General features: G+C 36.2%; 1 protein-coding gene across 2 annotated transcripts; it reads right to left on the reverse strand.

The window, feature by feature from the left end:
• Positions 1-123: 123 nt before the first annotated feature.
• Positions 124-6,693, reverse strand: cox4i2 (cytochrome c oxidase subunit 4I2). 2 transcript variants are annotated; one of them, XM_065286047.1, is made up of 5 exons: positions 6,539-6,693; positions 3,264-3,363; positions 2,872-3,036; positions 1,427-1,558; positions 124-390 (listed from the first exon to the last, which is right to left on the reverse strand). In XM_065286047.1, the coding sequence occupies exons 2-5, from the start codon at positions 3,361-3,363 to the stop codon at positions 257-259; spliced, it is 531 nt and encodes a 176-aa protein (XP_065142119.1). In that variant the 5' UTR covers positions 6,539-6,693; the 3' UTR covers positions 124-256. The 2 variants fall into 2 exon arrangements, with proteins under 2 accessions (XP_065142119.1, XP_065142120.1); XM_065286048.2 differs by having other exon boundaries at positions 6,428-6,583.
• Between the last annotated feature and the right edge of the window lie 11,614 nt (positions 6,694-18,307).

Here is an 18,307-nt window from a genome sequence, read left to right on the forward strand (position 1 = left end):
CATTGTGTGTTTTCTTGTCCACTCAGAGTATTTTGATAAATCAAAATACACATTTTTTTGTAGTCGTTTTACTTTAATAAGTCAAGATGTAAGGGCTGCAATTCACCTGACAGTTTCATCCGCAACAATTTACCATTTTATTGAAATGTTAATGTAAAGAACATACATCATAGTAAGGTATGATGACTGCCAAAGGCAATTGACAGATAAGGAGCAAGGCTTTGACATGTGAAGCTCACAGTTACATGAACTTCATCTATTTCCACTTGCCCTTCTCATAGTCCCACTTAGCAGAGAAACTTTCCACAGGATTCACTCGCATGTCCAGCATCCTCTTCACTTGCATGGCCTGCCACTCCTCATCAAAGGTATGTGGATGAGGTGGATATACTAAAGACACAAAAAAACAGACTGACTAGACTGCCATGTGATAAAAAAAAAGTCAGAATTTGCATGCACCTCTAGCTTTTTATTTGCCCTTTAAGTACTGCCCTAGTGAGAAACGTAACATACTAATTTAACTATTTTGATCATGTAGAATACAAAATGTGCTTATTTTTTTCCAGTACATCTTAAAAGCGAAAGTTGGGTAAGGTGGTAACACCTAAAAAATGAAGTCTTTTTAACTTACATTTTCTCACTGTGAAGTATTTAAGTTTAAAAGCTTACATTTTAAGGTGTTACAAATTGAATATAACACCTTAAAATTTGTTCGAAATAATGTTTTTAGCAAGACATTTTTGTTAAAACTAGTTATTATTTTTCCTAATTAATCTAAGGTTTAGTCCTGGTTTAAGCTAATCCCGGTCCGGAAAATCACCCCTTAAAGTTGGAAAAAAAAGAAAATAATTGCAAGCTTTGCGTTGTGCCACATTACCACCTCCTTTAGCTTACGGTTTTAAATATTGACGGTAAGTTCATAAGTTGATAAGTTGCGGTAACTCATAAAAAGTTTAAATTACTTATAAAACGTTACAAAAATATATTAAAATAGTATGTTGAAACGAATGTAAAGTGAAAGTAAAATGACTTGCTTTACAAATGACCTGTAAACCAAATTAAATTTACATTTTTAATACTTTCAAATTGAAGGAAAAAATATGTAAAAAAAAACTAATAAAAACTAAATAATTAAATATACTGATTTGCATAATTATCTTTATCAATAAACATCAAAATTCTATTAAAAAAATAAATAAAAACTACAATTAGCAAACAGTGCGAGATCTCCATTTTCAATCTAGTTTAATGATGATAATATTATGTGGAATTAGCAAAGCAGACTAGGTTGTTTCCAACCCATGGTTAAATAAAATATGGACAAACCCAACTCTTGGGTTTAAGTTAACTTTAAAATGCATTTAGCAATTAGCATTTTTTATGCGCCCAAGTAAAACCTTAAACATGAGTGAATGCCATTTCTCACCATAAAGCCTTTGCCAGAGGAGGACAAGACCAGTGATACCGATAAAGAAGAAGAACCCCCCAAACACAGTTTTCCACTCATGGGTCGGTCTCTTCATCTCTGCGTATGTCATATTAAACATCATCCTGTACACTGCAAATAAGTTTCACAAGTGACTAAATAAAGATGACAACAGAATAATAAGATAATATTTTTTTTATATTATTAAATGGCTTAGCTAGTGCAGATTTCCTAGAATAGAATAAGAAATAGAACAGAATAGAACAGAATAGAATAGAATAGAATAGAATAGAATAGAATAGAGGGGTCTCCAACCTTTGTGTTGGGGCTACCACAATGGATAAAACCATGGGTTACCAAACTAAGGCCCGCGGGCCGAATCAGGCCCGCCACCCCCCTTTGACCGGCCCCCCAGCCCCTCTGCCCCCCACTACTTGAACCAGCCCTATGAGGCAATTTTATTTATGTTATTGTTTTTTGGGAAAGTAATAACATGTTCAAATCTGGTATAATGTAGATTTTTTTAAGTTGAAAAATGATATTTTGTTATAAAATTAACTATATGCTCGTGATCAAGCGGTGACAGACAACACACCTGCAGATCACTGTCACAGAACTGGAAGTGTTCAGGACGGCAAAATAGCTAGCGTTGAAAAGTTGATAAGAGAGTTTTCAAAGAACAGCTGACCAACGATTATTTTTTTGTTCAGTGTAAGGGCCGTGCAGTTTGTATTATATGTAAAGAAGAGTGGCAGTTTTCAAAGAATATAATCTGTGTCGTCATCATGAAATCCGCCACAAAGAGTATGCTAGCTAGCGAGGGTAAGCAAGAGAAGAAAGGATTTGGAGGATGAAAGGTGTACTGGCCGCACAAAAGAATGTATTCCTTCACCAAACTTGAATAAACCAGGCTGCTGTCCGAACTAGCTATATAAGGTAGCTCACCTACTAGCTACCTATGGAAAGCCGTTTACTGATGGGGACTTTGGCTGTGCCAGGCCAGTAATCTCTACTGCTGGTGGTCATACAATTGGTCTGGGTCATAGAATTCTATATATAGCTGACCCGGCCCCCCATCACAGTCAGGAACGATAATGTGGCCCCCAGAGAAAAAAGTTTGGTGACCCCTGGATAAAACAATCTGAGGGCTACTTTTTAATATAGTTTACTCAAAACTTTGTTTTACTTGTTAATTTAATTTTAGTTTACTTGTTGATGTGTTTTAGTATTGTTTAAAATGTTAACATTCGTAAACCAAGCCAAGCTAATATAAAAAAGGGTAATTAATAAATATTACAATTGAGACTATTAATAGAATGTGCTTTGGCCGGCACCTCACAGACTATGTGTGGGCCACGCTGGAGACCCCTGATATAATAATATACCGGTACATTTGATTTTTTTCTCTACACTATGTATTAAAATCCATAGCACGAAATACCAACATGCAATTTTCTCTTCTTTCGAGAGGTTGTTCCAGGGCCCCATCTCTTTCTGCTTCAGGCTCTTGTCTACAGCGTTGAGGGTGTCACGGTATGGCCTATCGGGCAGAGGAGTATCCAGACGGTCATTGTACAAAGGCAGAGACATATCTGTTTGCTGTGCCACATCTGAGAGAAGAAAGAAACGATAAATCATGCAAAGTCAATAAAGAGAAACAGAAAAATGATCAAGAATCTATGACAAAAGGCATAAACAGCTACATTTTATAGAATGATGGACATGGAAATAACTCTGGATCATAAGGTACAGGAAGTGACATTTAATATAAATAAATAATTTTGGATAATGCAGAAATCAAACGTGGATATTTGTTTTAAAGGACATTTAGGATTACCATGGCCATGGCTGGCAGTTCTGGTACTGCTGAAGCTGAAAGAAGCAACCGTCCGTCTGGACAGAAGCCCCCCTACACGACCGGCAGTCAAACGCAGCATCTAAATCACAGAAGAGAAATTGAAAAACACTAATCTACCCGAGGTTTAATACCAACAAAACAAATGTTGTAACTGCGTTTTACTACTCCGAGTACTAGTTATCAATCAACACAAACTCAGCACACCTGATGAACGATAGGCAGCGCGTAACACAGACATCAAAAGTATCGAATCAAAAGTATAAAAAGTACACAATGCTTGCTTAATATATTTATAAATTACAAAAGTGAAGTTTCGGTCGTCATGACATTTAAAAACAATTTTTCCAAACAACTAACTTACCGATGTCCGTGTGGTTTGTATGTGGGGGAAAAACATGGAACATTCCGTCAGGAGAAATAACAGGCTTGTTCGACTTAGGCGGATGACATCAACATACCGCGAGAGCGTTTCGAGAAATCATACGGAGGAGTCTGCTGTCGCATAGCTCTCGCGGTACTGTGATGTCATCTGCCATTCGTTTCTAACGGCGCCACATGAAGTCAAACAAGCTTAGCGATACCCTGACGTGAATTATTTTGGATTGTGACTCTGCTAATGTAAGTGTCTTTTCTTGTATATCTGAGTGTCTGTTTGATCATTAGAGACTGATATTGAAACCCAGTTTAAGACGAGAATTGGCCTATACTATCATAACATCGTTTAAAGGTCCTGTTCTTTCTGTGTTTTTGAAGCTTTGATTGTGTTAACAGTGCACAATATAACATGTGTTCATGTTTCACCTGTAAAAACGCAATATTTTTCACACAATTTACTTATCTCTATAGCATTGTTTTCACTGTTCTCAAAATGGGTTGATGAATTGTTCTATGAAGTAAGTGTGTTGCCATTCCACAGCAGCTTACACAGCTAACACACATACGTAACTGTTACGTAACGTTGACGTTATATAATGACCAAACTTATGCTGAATTCCAGGCAACCTACCTGTAACCCGTAAATCACGACTTCAAAACCACGACTCTGAACTGGGAGTACATCGATCTAGTACGAGTTCACAGGTGGGATGTCACGGGTTTGACTGCCGTTCCAGTGCACTTTCACAGGTAGAAGGTTGTAAAAACACGGGTTACAGGCTGCCATACTCCCAGTTCAGAGTCGTAAGTAGTGGTTTTGAAGTCGTAATTTACGTGCTCAAAAACCTGCCTGGAACGCAGCATTACATCGTGGCGACCGGAAAAGTGAAATTCCTGGATTTGTGTCCATGTGCGGTCACGCGCTCTGATTGAGTTCAGCTGAAGGTGGGAGGCGCGTGATGTTTTTTGTTTCCCATGTAAAGAGCAGCTCGTATGGTGGTTAAATATCTATTCTATTTTTACTTATTTAAGGAAACTTTGAGACTGAAAAGTTTTAACAAGCTAACCTAAATAGAAAATGAAATGAATGTTTATATAATTGTAATGGTAAGAAATTACCTCCCTGGGACGTAACATTTACATTGCCAGTAAGTTATGAAATTACCAAAATAGTAAAAATTTTTACGTAACTGGGATGTACTTGGTTATCTCGTGACGTTTGGAGACCGTACTGGCGACGTAGTGATTTGGTACTGTAATGGTAATGAAATTACCTCCCTTGGATGTAACAGTTACGTTGGCAGCTGGTAAGTCATAAATTACGTTACTAGAACGTCGTGTGTTAGCTGGGTAGCTTAGCAGAGCCATTTGAGCTTAGCTGGTGACTGACGTATTCCTCTGGGCGAAGGTTAGTCAAAAAACTCTTCTAGTGACGTCATTCAACCGGGAAGAAGATGGCTGTAGTCCAAACCGGCCGTTCGCTGTAGGCTTTGAAAGGGAAATTCTGTTAAAAAAATATATTGCCTGGCAGTGAACTTTGAGCTTTATCATTTTACAGGTATTATTTATGCTATTATAGTAATATTACACACTAACTAGGGTTTAAAAATGGGATCAGGAAGAATGTGACCTTTATAATGTTGTCAAGTGTGTCCTATTATATTTGAGTCCTTTCATTTTATAACATAAGAGTTTGTGATTGGTCCATTTTTAGTGTGGATGACAGTCATTGGTTAGAAATATAAAACGTCATGTCTTTAAAAGTATATTCCTGATGAAGGTCAGAGCGAAACGTTGCTTTTGTTAATTAATAAATATATTTAGCAAGCACTGATAATGTGCAGAATTTTATACTACTACTACTAAATCCAGTTTTACACATATAGGCCTAGATCTTTTAATGGGAAATTATAGAACATTTATATTGCAGAATGGATAAAAACAACATCATCTCATTGTGAAATTATTTGGGTGATTATTATTTATGTTAACCGCGTGTTGTTTCAGTTCCTCCTTCTGTCCAGAACCAAACCCAAATGCCAGCTTGCCGAGTCCGTTCACATAATAATCTTTTGCTGTTGTTTACAGTGAGTCTTCCTTCACAAAGCTACTCTGGATCCTCACAAACATCATAATACAGAGTATATACAAATCTTGATAATGTTCATAAACAAATTTTCATTAATTCGTGCAAAGTTTAAAGTTTCTGCTCTGTCTGTGTGCTGAGGAAGAGACATCTTGTCATTTAAATGGACGATAGGCCGGAGCTCAAAGTGACCTTCAAACTTTCACCCAAATAAACAACAAATACATCAATCTTTTTTGATACGTCTGTGCACTCTTAAAAATAAATATAATAAATAAATATTCTTATCAGGCTGGATGTTTCTATAAAGAAGAACATCCACAGAGACTTTGTGTTGCACAAAAAGTAAGAACTGTTATTTGAGGAACCAAAAATGGTTCTATTATGGCATTGCTTTGAGAACCCTTTATAGGACCTTCATTTTAAAGAGTGTAGCTCAGTCTTTAGACAAGATTCAATAAAGACTGTTTCAGTCTGTCTCATCGGTTTTCTGCAAAGTTGGTTTATTTATCCAAAAATATCAAAGTATGAAAATGTCTCCTCTTTCATGCTACATGATATCTTTGGAAGCTGTTGAATAGCCATTTTGACAAAGTTTTCAAAAAGTGCACACATGCATTTTTCTTCTCTGTTTGTGAACCGTCTCCCCCTGCTACTTCTAGAAAGTCCACAATGTACTCACAGTTTTCCAGAGACGAGGCGTTAAGATGGCAGAACCACTTGCAAAATAAAAATGTTTGCAAAAAAACTAAACAAAACAAACTAAAAAGTATTTTAAAATGTGCACACTTACTTTGCTTAATGTGTAAGAAACTGCCTGGGCTGCTTGCACAAAAAACTGACCAGAAAAACAGAGAGAGAGAGAGAGGGTGGGGGTGTTCGGTTTAATATGGATTTTAAACAGTCTGAGACTCTGCCAGTACAAGTAAACAATCTGGGACGGTCATGTGATCGAAGTGGGATGCCAACACTAAATTTAACTCTTAAACTATCGAATGTGTTGTGTGCTTGTTTTTTCTGCATTTTTCTATCTCACATTTAGTATCGCTGTCCAAAAAAAGATGTTTTAAACATTTGTTTTTGCTATTAGATTGTTTTATTTATAGTTTGCACTCTGGGAAATGGTCAACAACATTCAGAGAGCAGAGGAAGTAGAGACCCTGAAGAAAACAGCAGAGAAAAGTATGAGAAAAGAGGAGTAGGAGAGAGAAAAGGGGGAGGGAATCTGGATCATGTCCAGTTGTGATCTAGGTTTGGCCCAGTGCAATGTGAACTAAAGTCTGCTTCATAAGGCTGTGAGCTTGCCTGCTGTATATGTTTCACAGCCAACCAACAGGCACCAAAGCTGAAAGAGAGGGATAAAGAAAGATAATGAATAGTGTGTCCCAGGGGTCAAATAAGGACTGCACAATATTCAAACCGTGATAGTAGTAGACTGTCTCATTTTTGATATACAGTATCAAGCACAGAATAGAATAAACATTACTAACTCTTAACTGCCCCCCCCCCCCATTTTATTATAACTCTGGCATTCTTTGGTTTAGAAGCTTAATTTTTTTAATCTAAAGTGTCTGTATTTGTTAATATCACATACAAAATAGTTAAAGCAGTTTGAGTTTATTTTAATAAATAGCAGTAAGGTATATATTTTATATTTAAAAACAATTAAATTGAAAATGTCTGATAGCAAAAATGCTGCAAAAAAGTGTCAATTATGTTTGATCCAAATGTCAAGTTAAAAATAAAAAATAAAAATGTTTTTTTGACACTTTTAGTGATTTTACCAACAAAAGCCACTAGGTGTCATTCATTTGCTGCATACTATTTTGCTTTCACAAATTAATAAATTACTGTCACTGCATTATTATTAGGCCTATAAAAAGGGTTTAAATATATAAAAACTACATATAGAGCTTTCCAATGATATACTGTATAGGTTGTCAATATTTTTTAAGATTTATACTAGGATAGTTATAAATATGTAAAAACAAATTGGGCCCACTTGTGGCCCTGTGACATTTTAGAAATTACTCTTACTCTGTTATCCATTTAGCAAATTTTGAAAACTAGACACTTAAAGCTTTCCAACGATGTATAGTTTGTTAAGATTATTTTAGTTTTGGACTAGGATATTAATGGTTAAATAGTTAAGTAAGAACATTTGGGCTCACCTTAAACATGGTTAAATCTTGCTCTATCATTTTGTCATGGCTTGTTTTGCTCTTTCGACTCTTTTTAAAGAGCTATGAATACAGAATAAGAGCAGCTGTCATGCCTTTCCTCTTTTTGAACTATTCTTAAATTGTCACACAGTGCAAGTTAAAGTATGTGTAAATAAAAAAATGACTTACTCAACGTGTCCATTTAAAGTCGTATAAATTTTTTTCAAAATTCTATAACTTTTATCTTAATGTATCTGAATTCACTTAAGTATTTACATTAAATATAAAGTACTAAGCAAATGGCACATGCAGGAGTTACATCTGTAATGCATAACTGAAAGTTCATACACAAAGAAAATACAGCTTAAATAATACACATATTTACATCAAATGTGCTTTAACCTAAATTTAATATTGTGCATTTAACTATATTAATATTCCCTACACCACTCAAAATTTAAGTACACAAAATTTTTGTAATTTTCGCAATTTTGTACCTGCAACCTGATTTATGTTTATCTCTTCTCATAAGCATTTGTAGCCTGAATGTTATCTCTGAGCAGACTGACACAGAGCTGCCATGCACAGATGACAACAACCACAATAAGGCTTTGTCAGTTCACATCTTTCTTTAAACCAGCAGCAAAACATTTTCTTTGGATGGCACCCAAAATGCAATTTTCAGACCATAAACAACCCCTTTAATAGAGTTAAGAGATCTAATAGGGTTGTGGATCTGTGACCATGTTTTGAAGAAATTAGTAAAAAGTGTCACAGCCTCATTCATACAGGTTACTTCCTTTAGAAGCCTCTAGGTGGCAGTATTAAACTTAACATAGTGCAAGCTGCACATCTTCTGTAATTCAAACAGTTGACACAGGGGGCAGCAGTGAATATGGATATAGATGAGATATGATTTAAGACACACTTGGTAATTCTTAAAGTCAAACAAATGAGCATTTGCATTGACAGGGTTTATCTTTACTGCTTTACTGTTTATTTTGAATGCTCAACATGATAAAAACACATTTTGTTAAAGGTTTTGTGCACTTTAAAGACTTTATATTATTTTTACCAAGTTTAATTGTTTAACAGTTTCTGCATCTATTTTCTTTATTGAGAGAGACCACCAATGACACTTATTTTATATTTATATTTCTATTTTTCTATTTATTAATAACTATAGAGCATAATTGACCATTTCATAACTGCTATACTATGTATATATGAACTGTCACCTGCTTATTTACTGAAGGAAAAAAACTTCAAGTTAATGTGACTGCTTGGAGCATTTCTGTTAAGCACACAAAGCATACAAATGAAATTAAATATGAAATGCAAACATTCTGTGTGTTTAAGTTCCTTCTCTAAAACCAGCAAACAAAACATTATTACACATTTAATTGAATATGAAATACAAACATTGCTAAAGTCTTCACTTTGCAATTATTGTCATATTAAAAAAAATTGGTATAAAAAAAACACTTAAGATCAATATTTTCTTCCTTACAACATAAAAATTTTACGTTCATTTATCCCAGCAAAAATCAATGTGGAGTCAGATAGTGATTGTCCTTTTGGGCTCCACTGATTTTTGGGTGTTGACTGTGACACCAGCAGCTGGCAGAACAAAACCTAGGGTCGACTGGGGCATCGCTGTCTCTGCGGCCCCACTTTACTCGTTCCCCTCCCATGAAGGGTGCATGGCACGTGCCGACTCCCCTACCAAATATAACAGCTTAAACCAAGAGTACACAACCCCCGCTTCTCCTGTGGTTACACCCATTGTTATCTCTCGGTTCCCCACGGGCCCCCTTCCTCCATCTCACTCCTATCATATGCTCAGTTTTTGCATTTTTTGCTCTCTAGAGAAAACTCATACGCCATTTGTCTTTTCTGAACCCCCACCGCACCAGGAGCGACTCTTATTGTCCCTCCACCCGACAATAAAAAGCTGTGATGAAGATTGAAGGAGAAATGACCCTCTTGACCGTTAGCCTGAAGTCAGTCTGGTTCTTCGTGTCATTCATCTACGTCTACGCAGAGCAGACAAAAATAAATTATGAAATTTTAGCCTGGACAGGGTCACACATGCATTTAGGAAAAGTAAAAAATGAAGTAATGTCTCATGACATGTTTTATAACTTTCTGTCTGTGTTTAGATAATTCGAAATTGCTGCATTTCTTTATAGTGATTATATATAATTCACCTTTAATCCCATACATCCTAATAAGCCAAGACATCAAAAATATGACCAAAAACAAAATCCATGCACACACTACTGGCTTTAACCTTCTTCTGCCAATATTTTGGATTACTGTGCCACCTCTCTCACTCTTCCTCCATTCAAACCCAACCTACTTTGAATACTGGCATCATAAGACAATCTTCTCCATTCAGTCCCCCGGGGCATGCTGGGTAAATGGGTCATTCTCCCTCTGCCCTTCGTATGAAGTATGATTGCTCTTTTGTTGCTCATTTCATGTGTGATAACAGCTTTGTGTTTGATGCGAACCCTCTCCTCCTCTGCTGGCTCGCATTCAATGAGCGATGTCCCACGTATGCTGGATCGCAAAAGATAAACTGCTGTACTCCATGCAGGCCTTGCTGAAAGGCACAATTCTCATTGCACGCCTGTTAAGACTTCCTCACTGTTTCTTTTTCTCTGGGTGGACTGGGTATGCCAAACATTCGGCTACAGTAATGACATTCAGTGTTGTAACTGTAACAGGATTATCAGGCTGACTTACCTTGCTTTTTTTCCATATTATCATCTGGCATGAGATGAGATGAAATGAAGCAAAAGAGGTTAAGCATTTCGCTTCAGGGCGTAACATCAACGCTCCCCCCAATAACTGCTTTCACATTAACATGGGCGACAAGTTCAACATCATACCAAAGAGCTTTTATCTGTGCGTGTATTTAAATTAATATAAAACAAAACTTAATCAAATCTCCTTAGGGTCTCGTCTTTTTAAATGTCACATCCATGAGGTAATACACTGCAAAAAAACAAACAAACAGGTAAACACCATATTCAGGTGGCAATCTTTGTTGCTATCCGTGTTTAAATACATATACTGTAATTTACTTAATTCTGAAGAAGGGGGATTTTATACTTTAACGCTTTTGTTTTTTCAGTGTGGGGTTTCGTGGGTAGCTTACATAATGGAAACCTATCAATCAGAAACTGTTTTCTGCTGTTATTTTTGGGTGGAGGAGGAAATGTGAAGGAAATAGTTTCCATTTTCATTAGAAGTATATTTGATGCCCTTCACAAGAAAAAAACAACTGGTGCGTTTGTGTCCGTATAATATAAGTTTAACCTGGAACCTGGTTGGGTACAAGGTCCCACTGTGTCAAAGTCTAAATTTGCATGTTTAACCATAATCTGTGCTTATGCAAACATACTGTATACACATTTACACAGCTCAACAGTCTTAAGTATTTGGGCTCGTTGTGTATGACAAATAAACATGCGCACATTAAAATGGGTCAAAGTGTAAAGAGTGATGATTAAAGGCTTTTCACTTAACTTACTAGGAAAGAGCAAGAGTTTATTCTTTATAGACACAAGGAATTTACATTCATGCTTTTGGCAGACAGTTTCATGCAAATCAACTTACACAGTTCAACATGTAGACTTTTTATATTCCTTTAATTTAGTTTAAAGGGGACATTTCACAAGACTTGAAAGATGTGAAATAAATCTTTGGTGTCCCCAGAGTACATATGTGAAGTTTTAGCTCAAAATACCTTATATATAATTTACTATAGGATGTTAAATTTGCCACTTTCTAGATGTGAGCAAAAATTTGCCGTTTTTGAATGTGTCTTTTAAATGCAAATGAGCTAATTAGCAGTGCTGTGGTTGGATAGTGTCGATTAAGGGGTGGTATTATCCCCTTCTGACATCACAAGGGGAGCCAAATTTCAATGACCTATTTTTTCACACACTTGCAGAGAATGGTTTACCAAGACTAAGTTACTGGGTTGATCTTTTCCACATTTTCTAGGTTGATAGAAGCACTGGGGACCCAATAATAGCACTTAAACATGGAAAAACTCAGATTTTCATGATATGTCTCCTTTAATTTTAAGGACATTTTGTGCAATAAGCAGTGTTGGTACCCTTATATGTTCTCACTGTTTTTCCTGAAGCACCAATTTACAGATTATTCCATACATAAAAGTTCTTTACCTCTAGCCAATAAACCAATGTAGATTAAAAAACCTTGTCCTACATCTGAAAGTCCCTGTGTCTCTTCCCTTTTTGCACAGCTTCAGGGCAAAACATTACCCTGGATTCATTATTCAGTTTGATATTCATATTTATAATTTAACCGAGCCCCTCTGGAGTTGACTGTATGCCTTGTGTCACTTAGTTGCTCAATACCAGAAGCATCGGGGAGGGAATGTAAAAGAGGTGGCATCAGCAAAGGAAGTTTATTTAAGATGGAGGAGTGCTGCAGGAAGGGATAGATCGCCTTCTTAGGGGTCCTGGCTTTGTTGATAAGGTCAGCTCCTCTGGGGTTTGATCTTTGACACAGCACTAAGCGACTAAAGTGCGTGTGTTTTGGGGAAGAAAGGCTGTTTTTTGCGTGTCGTCATTGTTTAATGTTTTACTGCGTATGGAAATCTGCATCAGATGGTTTAAAATGGCCAATTTCACACTCGGTTTGCTGTAGCATTTGCTAACTTAACTAGCTCGCTAGTTGAACGTAGTAAATCCTTCCTGTATAATGGGTATTTTTATATATTGCATGTATTTGCATGTAGTTCAGATATCATTGTTTGGGTGTGTATGATGACTAACTGATATGCCATAAACATCTCTGCCCTCTGACCTGTAGCGTCTAGTCGTACTCAACCTTGTTTTCTCCTGGGAATCTCCATTCATAGGGAGAAGGACAGCAGCTGCTTGTCAATGTGGAGAAAAGGAAAGAGGATTTAAATTTGGTTGAACGGGGGTTTAAAAAAAGATGAAAGGGAAATAAGAGGAAATGCAATGTTATTTGGGCCTGTTTACTGTAATACTTTGTGCTATCAATTCAAGGTGATGTATTTCATTTTTGATATGTTTAATACATTTAATTTCCCTGTTTAATGTGCAAAGATGTGTAAGTATACAGAACTAAGTAATTTGAAGGTTGACGTATTATGACATAATAACCAATGATATGGTTGGTGGCGGGACACACAGTTTGGTCAACCAATGGATAACTTAAATGTGCAGTGTGTAAATTTTCGCACCATCTAGCAGTGAGATTGTTGCGAATTGCAACCGAAGTGCACAATTTCTGAAAAACACTTTGGAAAAGGGAGTCAGGCCGACTACCAAAACACACTTGTAGCCAAACAGCAGTAAGTTGCCCGTCTACTAAACAACATCGTTGCCCTGGTTGTCTATGTGTGGGGCGGATCTATCAAAAGAAGGTTTCTATTGGGGTAGGGGCGTGTTTGTTTAGGTGATTTCAAATATCAACATTGGCTTTCAGAGTTCATGGACTATGCCTTTAATGTTACTAAATACTTGTATAGGGATAACATTAAGTAACTCACTCTCATTCAGACGTTATTCCTGTTTTGAGGTGTGAAATATCCTAAATCCAAGTTGTCTGGAATGCAGCATAGGTCCATAAAAAAGTATACTGTAGCTTGAATACACTGTAAGTCAAAATTGTCTGCCAAATGCATACATGCAAACAAAGTTCGATCACAGTGTACATCTTGTATCTCTCTACTTCCACATGCATTAATTTTAATGAACTTACATAACACGTAATGTAAGTAGGACACAGTGGAATTTAATACACTCTTGAGTACCCACATATATCGAAACACATGTAATTCAAGTACGCCAAACATTTGTTTAAATGACAATACATCTGGCACTATTAATAGTGGTCTGTGTTTAAATGCACATGTGTTAGCAAGTGTATAAATAGGCAAAAACACACCCAATACCGATGCGCTTGACTTTGGAAAGTCATTGTTTACATTGTCTCTATTTCCTGATAAAGAGTGAAAAAGACTGGGCGGTGTATGTGTGACAGTGAGTTTTTTGTGTTTGATGGGGGTTGGGGTGGTGGAACCTGTTTAATTCAGTTTGCGTCTTTGCTGCTTGGCATCTGCTTATCCCTTTGTCCTGGTCCTGATGGTACTCTTTCCATTGGGAAAGGGCAGAAGAGCACTAGAGATGGTGGAGACCGTAGAGAGCCAGAAAAAGGTTCTCTGTTTTTTACATGACAACGATGTACTAAAAATCGAAATGGTTTTCCTTTAAAATTTGCAATGTGAAACTTTTGGCGGCATCTAGCAGCGAGACTCTAAACTGCAACAAACGGCTCAGTACACAGCTCACCCCTCCCTTTCAAAGCGCATAGTAAAGCTACGGTTGCCGGCACAGGACAAACATGTCATCTTCTGAGACAACATATTAACAAAACAAAGCAGTTTGTCCATTTAAAGCTTCTGTAGTAAAAATAGAGGTGCCAAATGGTGACTTCCATGTAAATGGACCCGCGGTGTATGAAGATAAAAACGGCTCATTCTAAATCAATAAAAACAATACAGTACAGTTTTGTAAGGCTTTACACCGCTGATAATATAAGTTATCAAACTAAGTTATCAAAATGCTGTTTTGAAATGTAAACAATCCTCCTCGTTGTCATATGACCAATCAGAATACTCAGGGACACCAAATAAGGGAGTGAATTTGGGCCTAGGGCCTCAAAAAACCAACAGCCTATCCTCACATACACTGTAAAGGATATCAAATCAACATATATTTTTATGTTACTTTAACTTAACAAATTAAGTTAAACAATTTCAACTTGATTTTCAAAGTTATCTGAACTTATCACAAGTCAAAACTTAAAAAGTAGGTTAAATTTACTTGCATAATTCATTCATTTGTTTAAGCTTCATGCTGCATTTTTTTACAGTCTATGCTACTGATCATTCCTCTAATTTATCCAATTGTCTGCTGTGGTTTTCTTTCATCCATATCAGATGAACTTATCATCACTGTTTCATCTCGCCACTCCTCTCGATCTCACTTACTTTTCTTTTACTCTCTGTTTCAACCAATAAGATAATGAAGGCTAAGTGATAAGCAAACCTTCCTTATTCACTATGCATGGATCTTTTCCCATGAACCTATCATCATCCAATGGTAGGGAGTCTGGGTGCTATGAATAGCTGACAGATAGGGAAAATAGTTTTTGTTTATTTGAGAATGAAAATGTGTGTGCGACAGAGAGACTGTCACTGGTGATTGAATAGCAGCATCCTGGACTGGCGCTCTGCCAGGCTTTGCCTCAATGCAAGGAAGAGATGCTGAGTGACCAAAATTAGATGTGGTTTGTAAAAATGAGAGAGGGACATAAACACTGATGTATGCAGTTGCCAGTTATTTCATTATAAATAGAACAGCGTAGCCATTTTTATCTTTTCCAGTTACCAAAACAACAAAAATCTTTACACCTAACCAATCCTCTAAGGGTAGAGGCTTAAAGCAACAGAGGAAGCAATAGTAGTGTGTTGGAGGTGTGCTTTCCTCCACTTAAATTATAGACCTAGGATTAAGGAGAATATGAAGTCCTGGCTCAGATAACTGGAAGTCATTGAAAGCAGACAATACCTTGACTCTTCATAAGATTTAATGTTTAATGCATATCTGCAATAGGCTGTCAATATCCTAGCATAATCTGTAATCCTCCTTTAAAAAAAAGTGTGCCGTCGTTCATTCAATTACTCTTCTGTGCACTTAGTGGACTTTGCTGAAAAATCATCATAGCATTAAATGGATTCTGACAAGTGCCAACAAACAGATATTTGATGAATGTATAAGCGAAGAGCATTCTCTCAATATCAACTTTTTTGACAGAGGTGGCATTTAGGGGCTTTGCATCTAATATTTCTACGTATATTAAAAAGTATTTGCTTAAATATATAACTCAATTCCGAATAGAAGGTTTTTGGTGATTTGTAGTATTCAGACACAGCAAACAGATTGTGTTGAAAGAAGAAGTAATTTACAGGTCAAAGCTTAACAATAAAGATAAAAAAAATTACATAACTAAGCAGCATTCACAGTAGCAGCATTAGCTCTATTGTGTGCATGGCTAACTTGTTTTTTATATTTCAACCACAAAACCGTACATCTGTGTGACAACAATGAGAATGAAAGTGGAACTGATATACTTGATTGTTCCTGTAGTTTATTTTATGTAGAGCGACAGATCAGCTGTAGCCTAGTTTAATGAGACATGTTTGTAATGGGAGACGATTGACGGTTGAGGTTCATGGCCCAGGGGACTGAGTCTTTGTGTCTTAGAGTAGACATGGCTAACTGTTAAATCGGCCATTGAACAATGGATGCACACTGCATTTGGCCCCTCAGAGCCCCTATGGGAGTAAGTAATAGGGCCCTGGCAGTTTCAAAACGCCTTTCTTTCTTTTCTGTTTCTCCAGATAATTACATCTTCAGAGACCTCACCATAAATCAGCAGCAGTTGTAGTTTGCTTTGGTAATATATTTTCCACCCAGTGCCTGTATTTCTTTGCTTGAAGATTATTTAATCATTGAATGGTCTTAATTGCTAAATTATTCTTGAATGTAAAAAAATTATTAGCTACCTGATGAATTCTTTGATTTTTACAAACTCTCTCTTTCTTCATATAGAGAATATAGGGGCTAGTTCCTGTATTAATAGCCCCATTTAGCCTTATACAGTATACTCTATATATCATTTAATGTAACAGTAGAGCCAAAAAGATACTAAACTGAATTAACTACACTTAATTACCAATTAAACGGTGATGGGTTCACTCCCAGGAACACACATACTTATGAAAGTAACAGGTATGTTAAACACACTCTTAAGTTGCTTAAGATAAGAGCAATGGCCAAATGTAAATGTAATTATATTTGAATTTTAATTGATCTGCTCACCAGCACATAAAGATGACAAAAAGGGAAAGGTTACAAATCTCTCAAGTTTATTAAATTACTTTGAATTCAAGCCCTACTACTTTAGTTTATCAGAAGCCCCATTATATACATGCACTAAACAAACAACACTGAATCGGTGGTGCCACTTAATGAATTAACCCCATCATCCCATTACACTTCACTCTGAGATTGGCTGGGCTTCAACATTTGATGTAGTCAATGTAGCACAATTTAATTACACAAACACATGAAAAAAATGCAGCTAGCTAAACAGTTAATAATCATATGACCTGCTCTAAGTATGTAAATGACTGAGAAGCAACTATATTATTGTCTAGGGTACAATAGATATTTCGATTTAAAAAGCTTCTTCCTTTGTTTTGGTTGTTTTTTGTTATTTCTCTTTGTATGCTTTAAAATCGTAATTGGCATCACCTTCAAATGACAAATAAAGAGATTCAGGCTTTAGTATTGTAAAATAAATGATACAACTTTACTAAAGGGTTATATTTGTAAAAATATTTGTAAATGCATTAGCTATCTATCATAAACTAACAATAAACAAAATAGTTTTCATCATTTATCATTGTTAATGCAAATAAATTCACATATTAATGTTAGTTCATTGTATTGATTTAAAAAATATTGCAACTGGTGAAATTTAGATGAACTAAGATTAATAAATGCTGTAGAAGTATTGTTAGTGAATTTTAATCAATGCAATATCTCGTGTTAACAAGTAAATCATTTTGTAAAAGTGTTACCAAATAAGTATGCGGAAATGACACACAATGGAAAATTCTGCTAGCGTATGTTAAAATAAAATACAGTGCTTAAAATGTAAAAAATTTTTCAAGGGTTAATTTTCAGCTTTACTCACTGGATGAATCGCCTATGCATGTTAGCAAAATTACGTAATGCGTTGGAGTGTTGTTACCTTGGAAACTATCCTGCGTTTTCCAAACTGGGAAAGCGTGTGGGAAACGACCAATGGCTGGATTCGGCTCATACTACATTTGCTATAATAGGGGTGTTCAAACGCCATGCACTAACCCTCTTAGTGTCCCAAATGTATGTTATTCTTGCTTATAAGAACTTGTTAAATTAGGTAAAATACATACATGTGTAATAAATGCTAATATGTTTAACTACCTAAATCCCTCTGTTTAAAACACAGTAAAATCGCCCCCTCATCTGTCATTATCTCAAGATGGTATATTCCCCGCAGAAATTAAATGTACCGAACGAGTGTTCAAGGAAACGTGGTTTAGTTGATCATAAAGATAAGTTACGAATACGGTACTATATTTAGCAACACGGTACAATACATAGTTTGACGCAAGGTTTTTACGCAACGTTTACGTTTACTCAAGGAAACCCTGCACATTTGAGGTAAGTGCAGAAATATATGAGGCAACTCTATGACAGCTGGAGTGAGTT

This window comes from Paramisgurnus dabryanus, chromosome 21, assembly GCF_030506205.2.
Source record: "Paramisgurnus dabryanus chromosome 21, PD_genome_1.1, whole genome shotgun sequence".
In the NCBI taxonomy this organism is placed as follows: domain Eukaryota; kingdom Metazoa; phylum Chordata; class Actinopteri; order Cypriniformes; family Cobitidae; genus Paramisgurnus; species Paramisgurnus dabryanus.

Excerpts from the sequence above, each read along its gene's own strand:
- cox4i2 (XM_065286047.1), bottom strand. The coding sequence starts at position 3,363 with ATGCTGCGTTTGACTGCCGGTCGTGTAGGGGGGCTTCTGTCCAGACGG. Across the intron at positions 3,037-3,263 it reads AACTGCCAGCCATGGCCATG|ATGTGGCACAGCAAACAGAT; the intron begins GTAATCCTAAAT and ends TTCTTCTCTCAG. Across the intron at positions 1,559-2,871 it reads GAAAGAAGAGAAAATTGCAT|TGTACAGGATGATGTTTAAT; the intron begins GTTGGTATTTCG and ends ACTTATTTGCAG.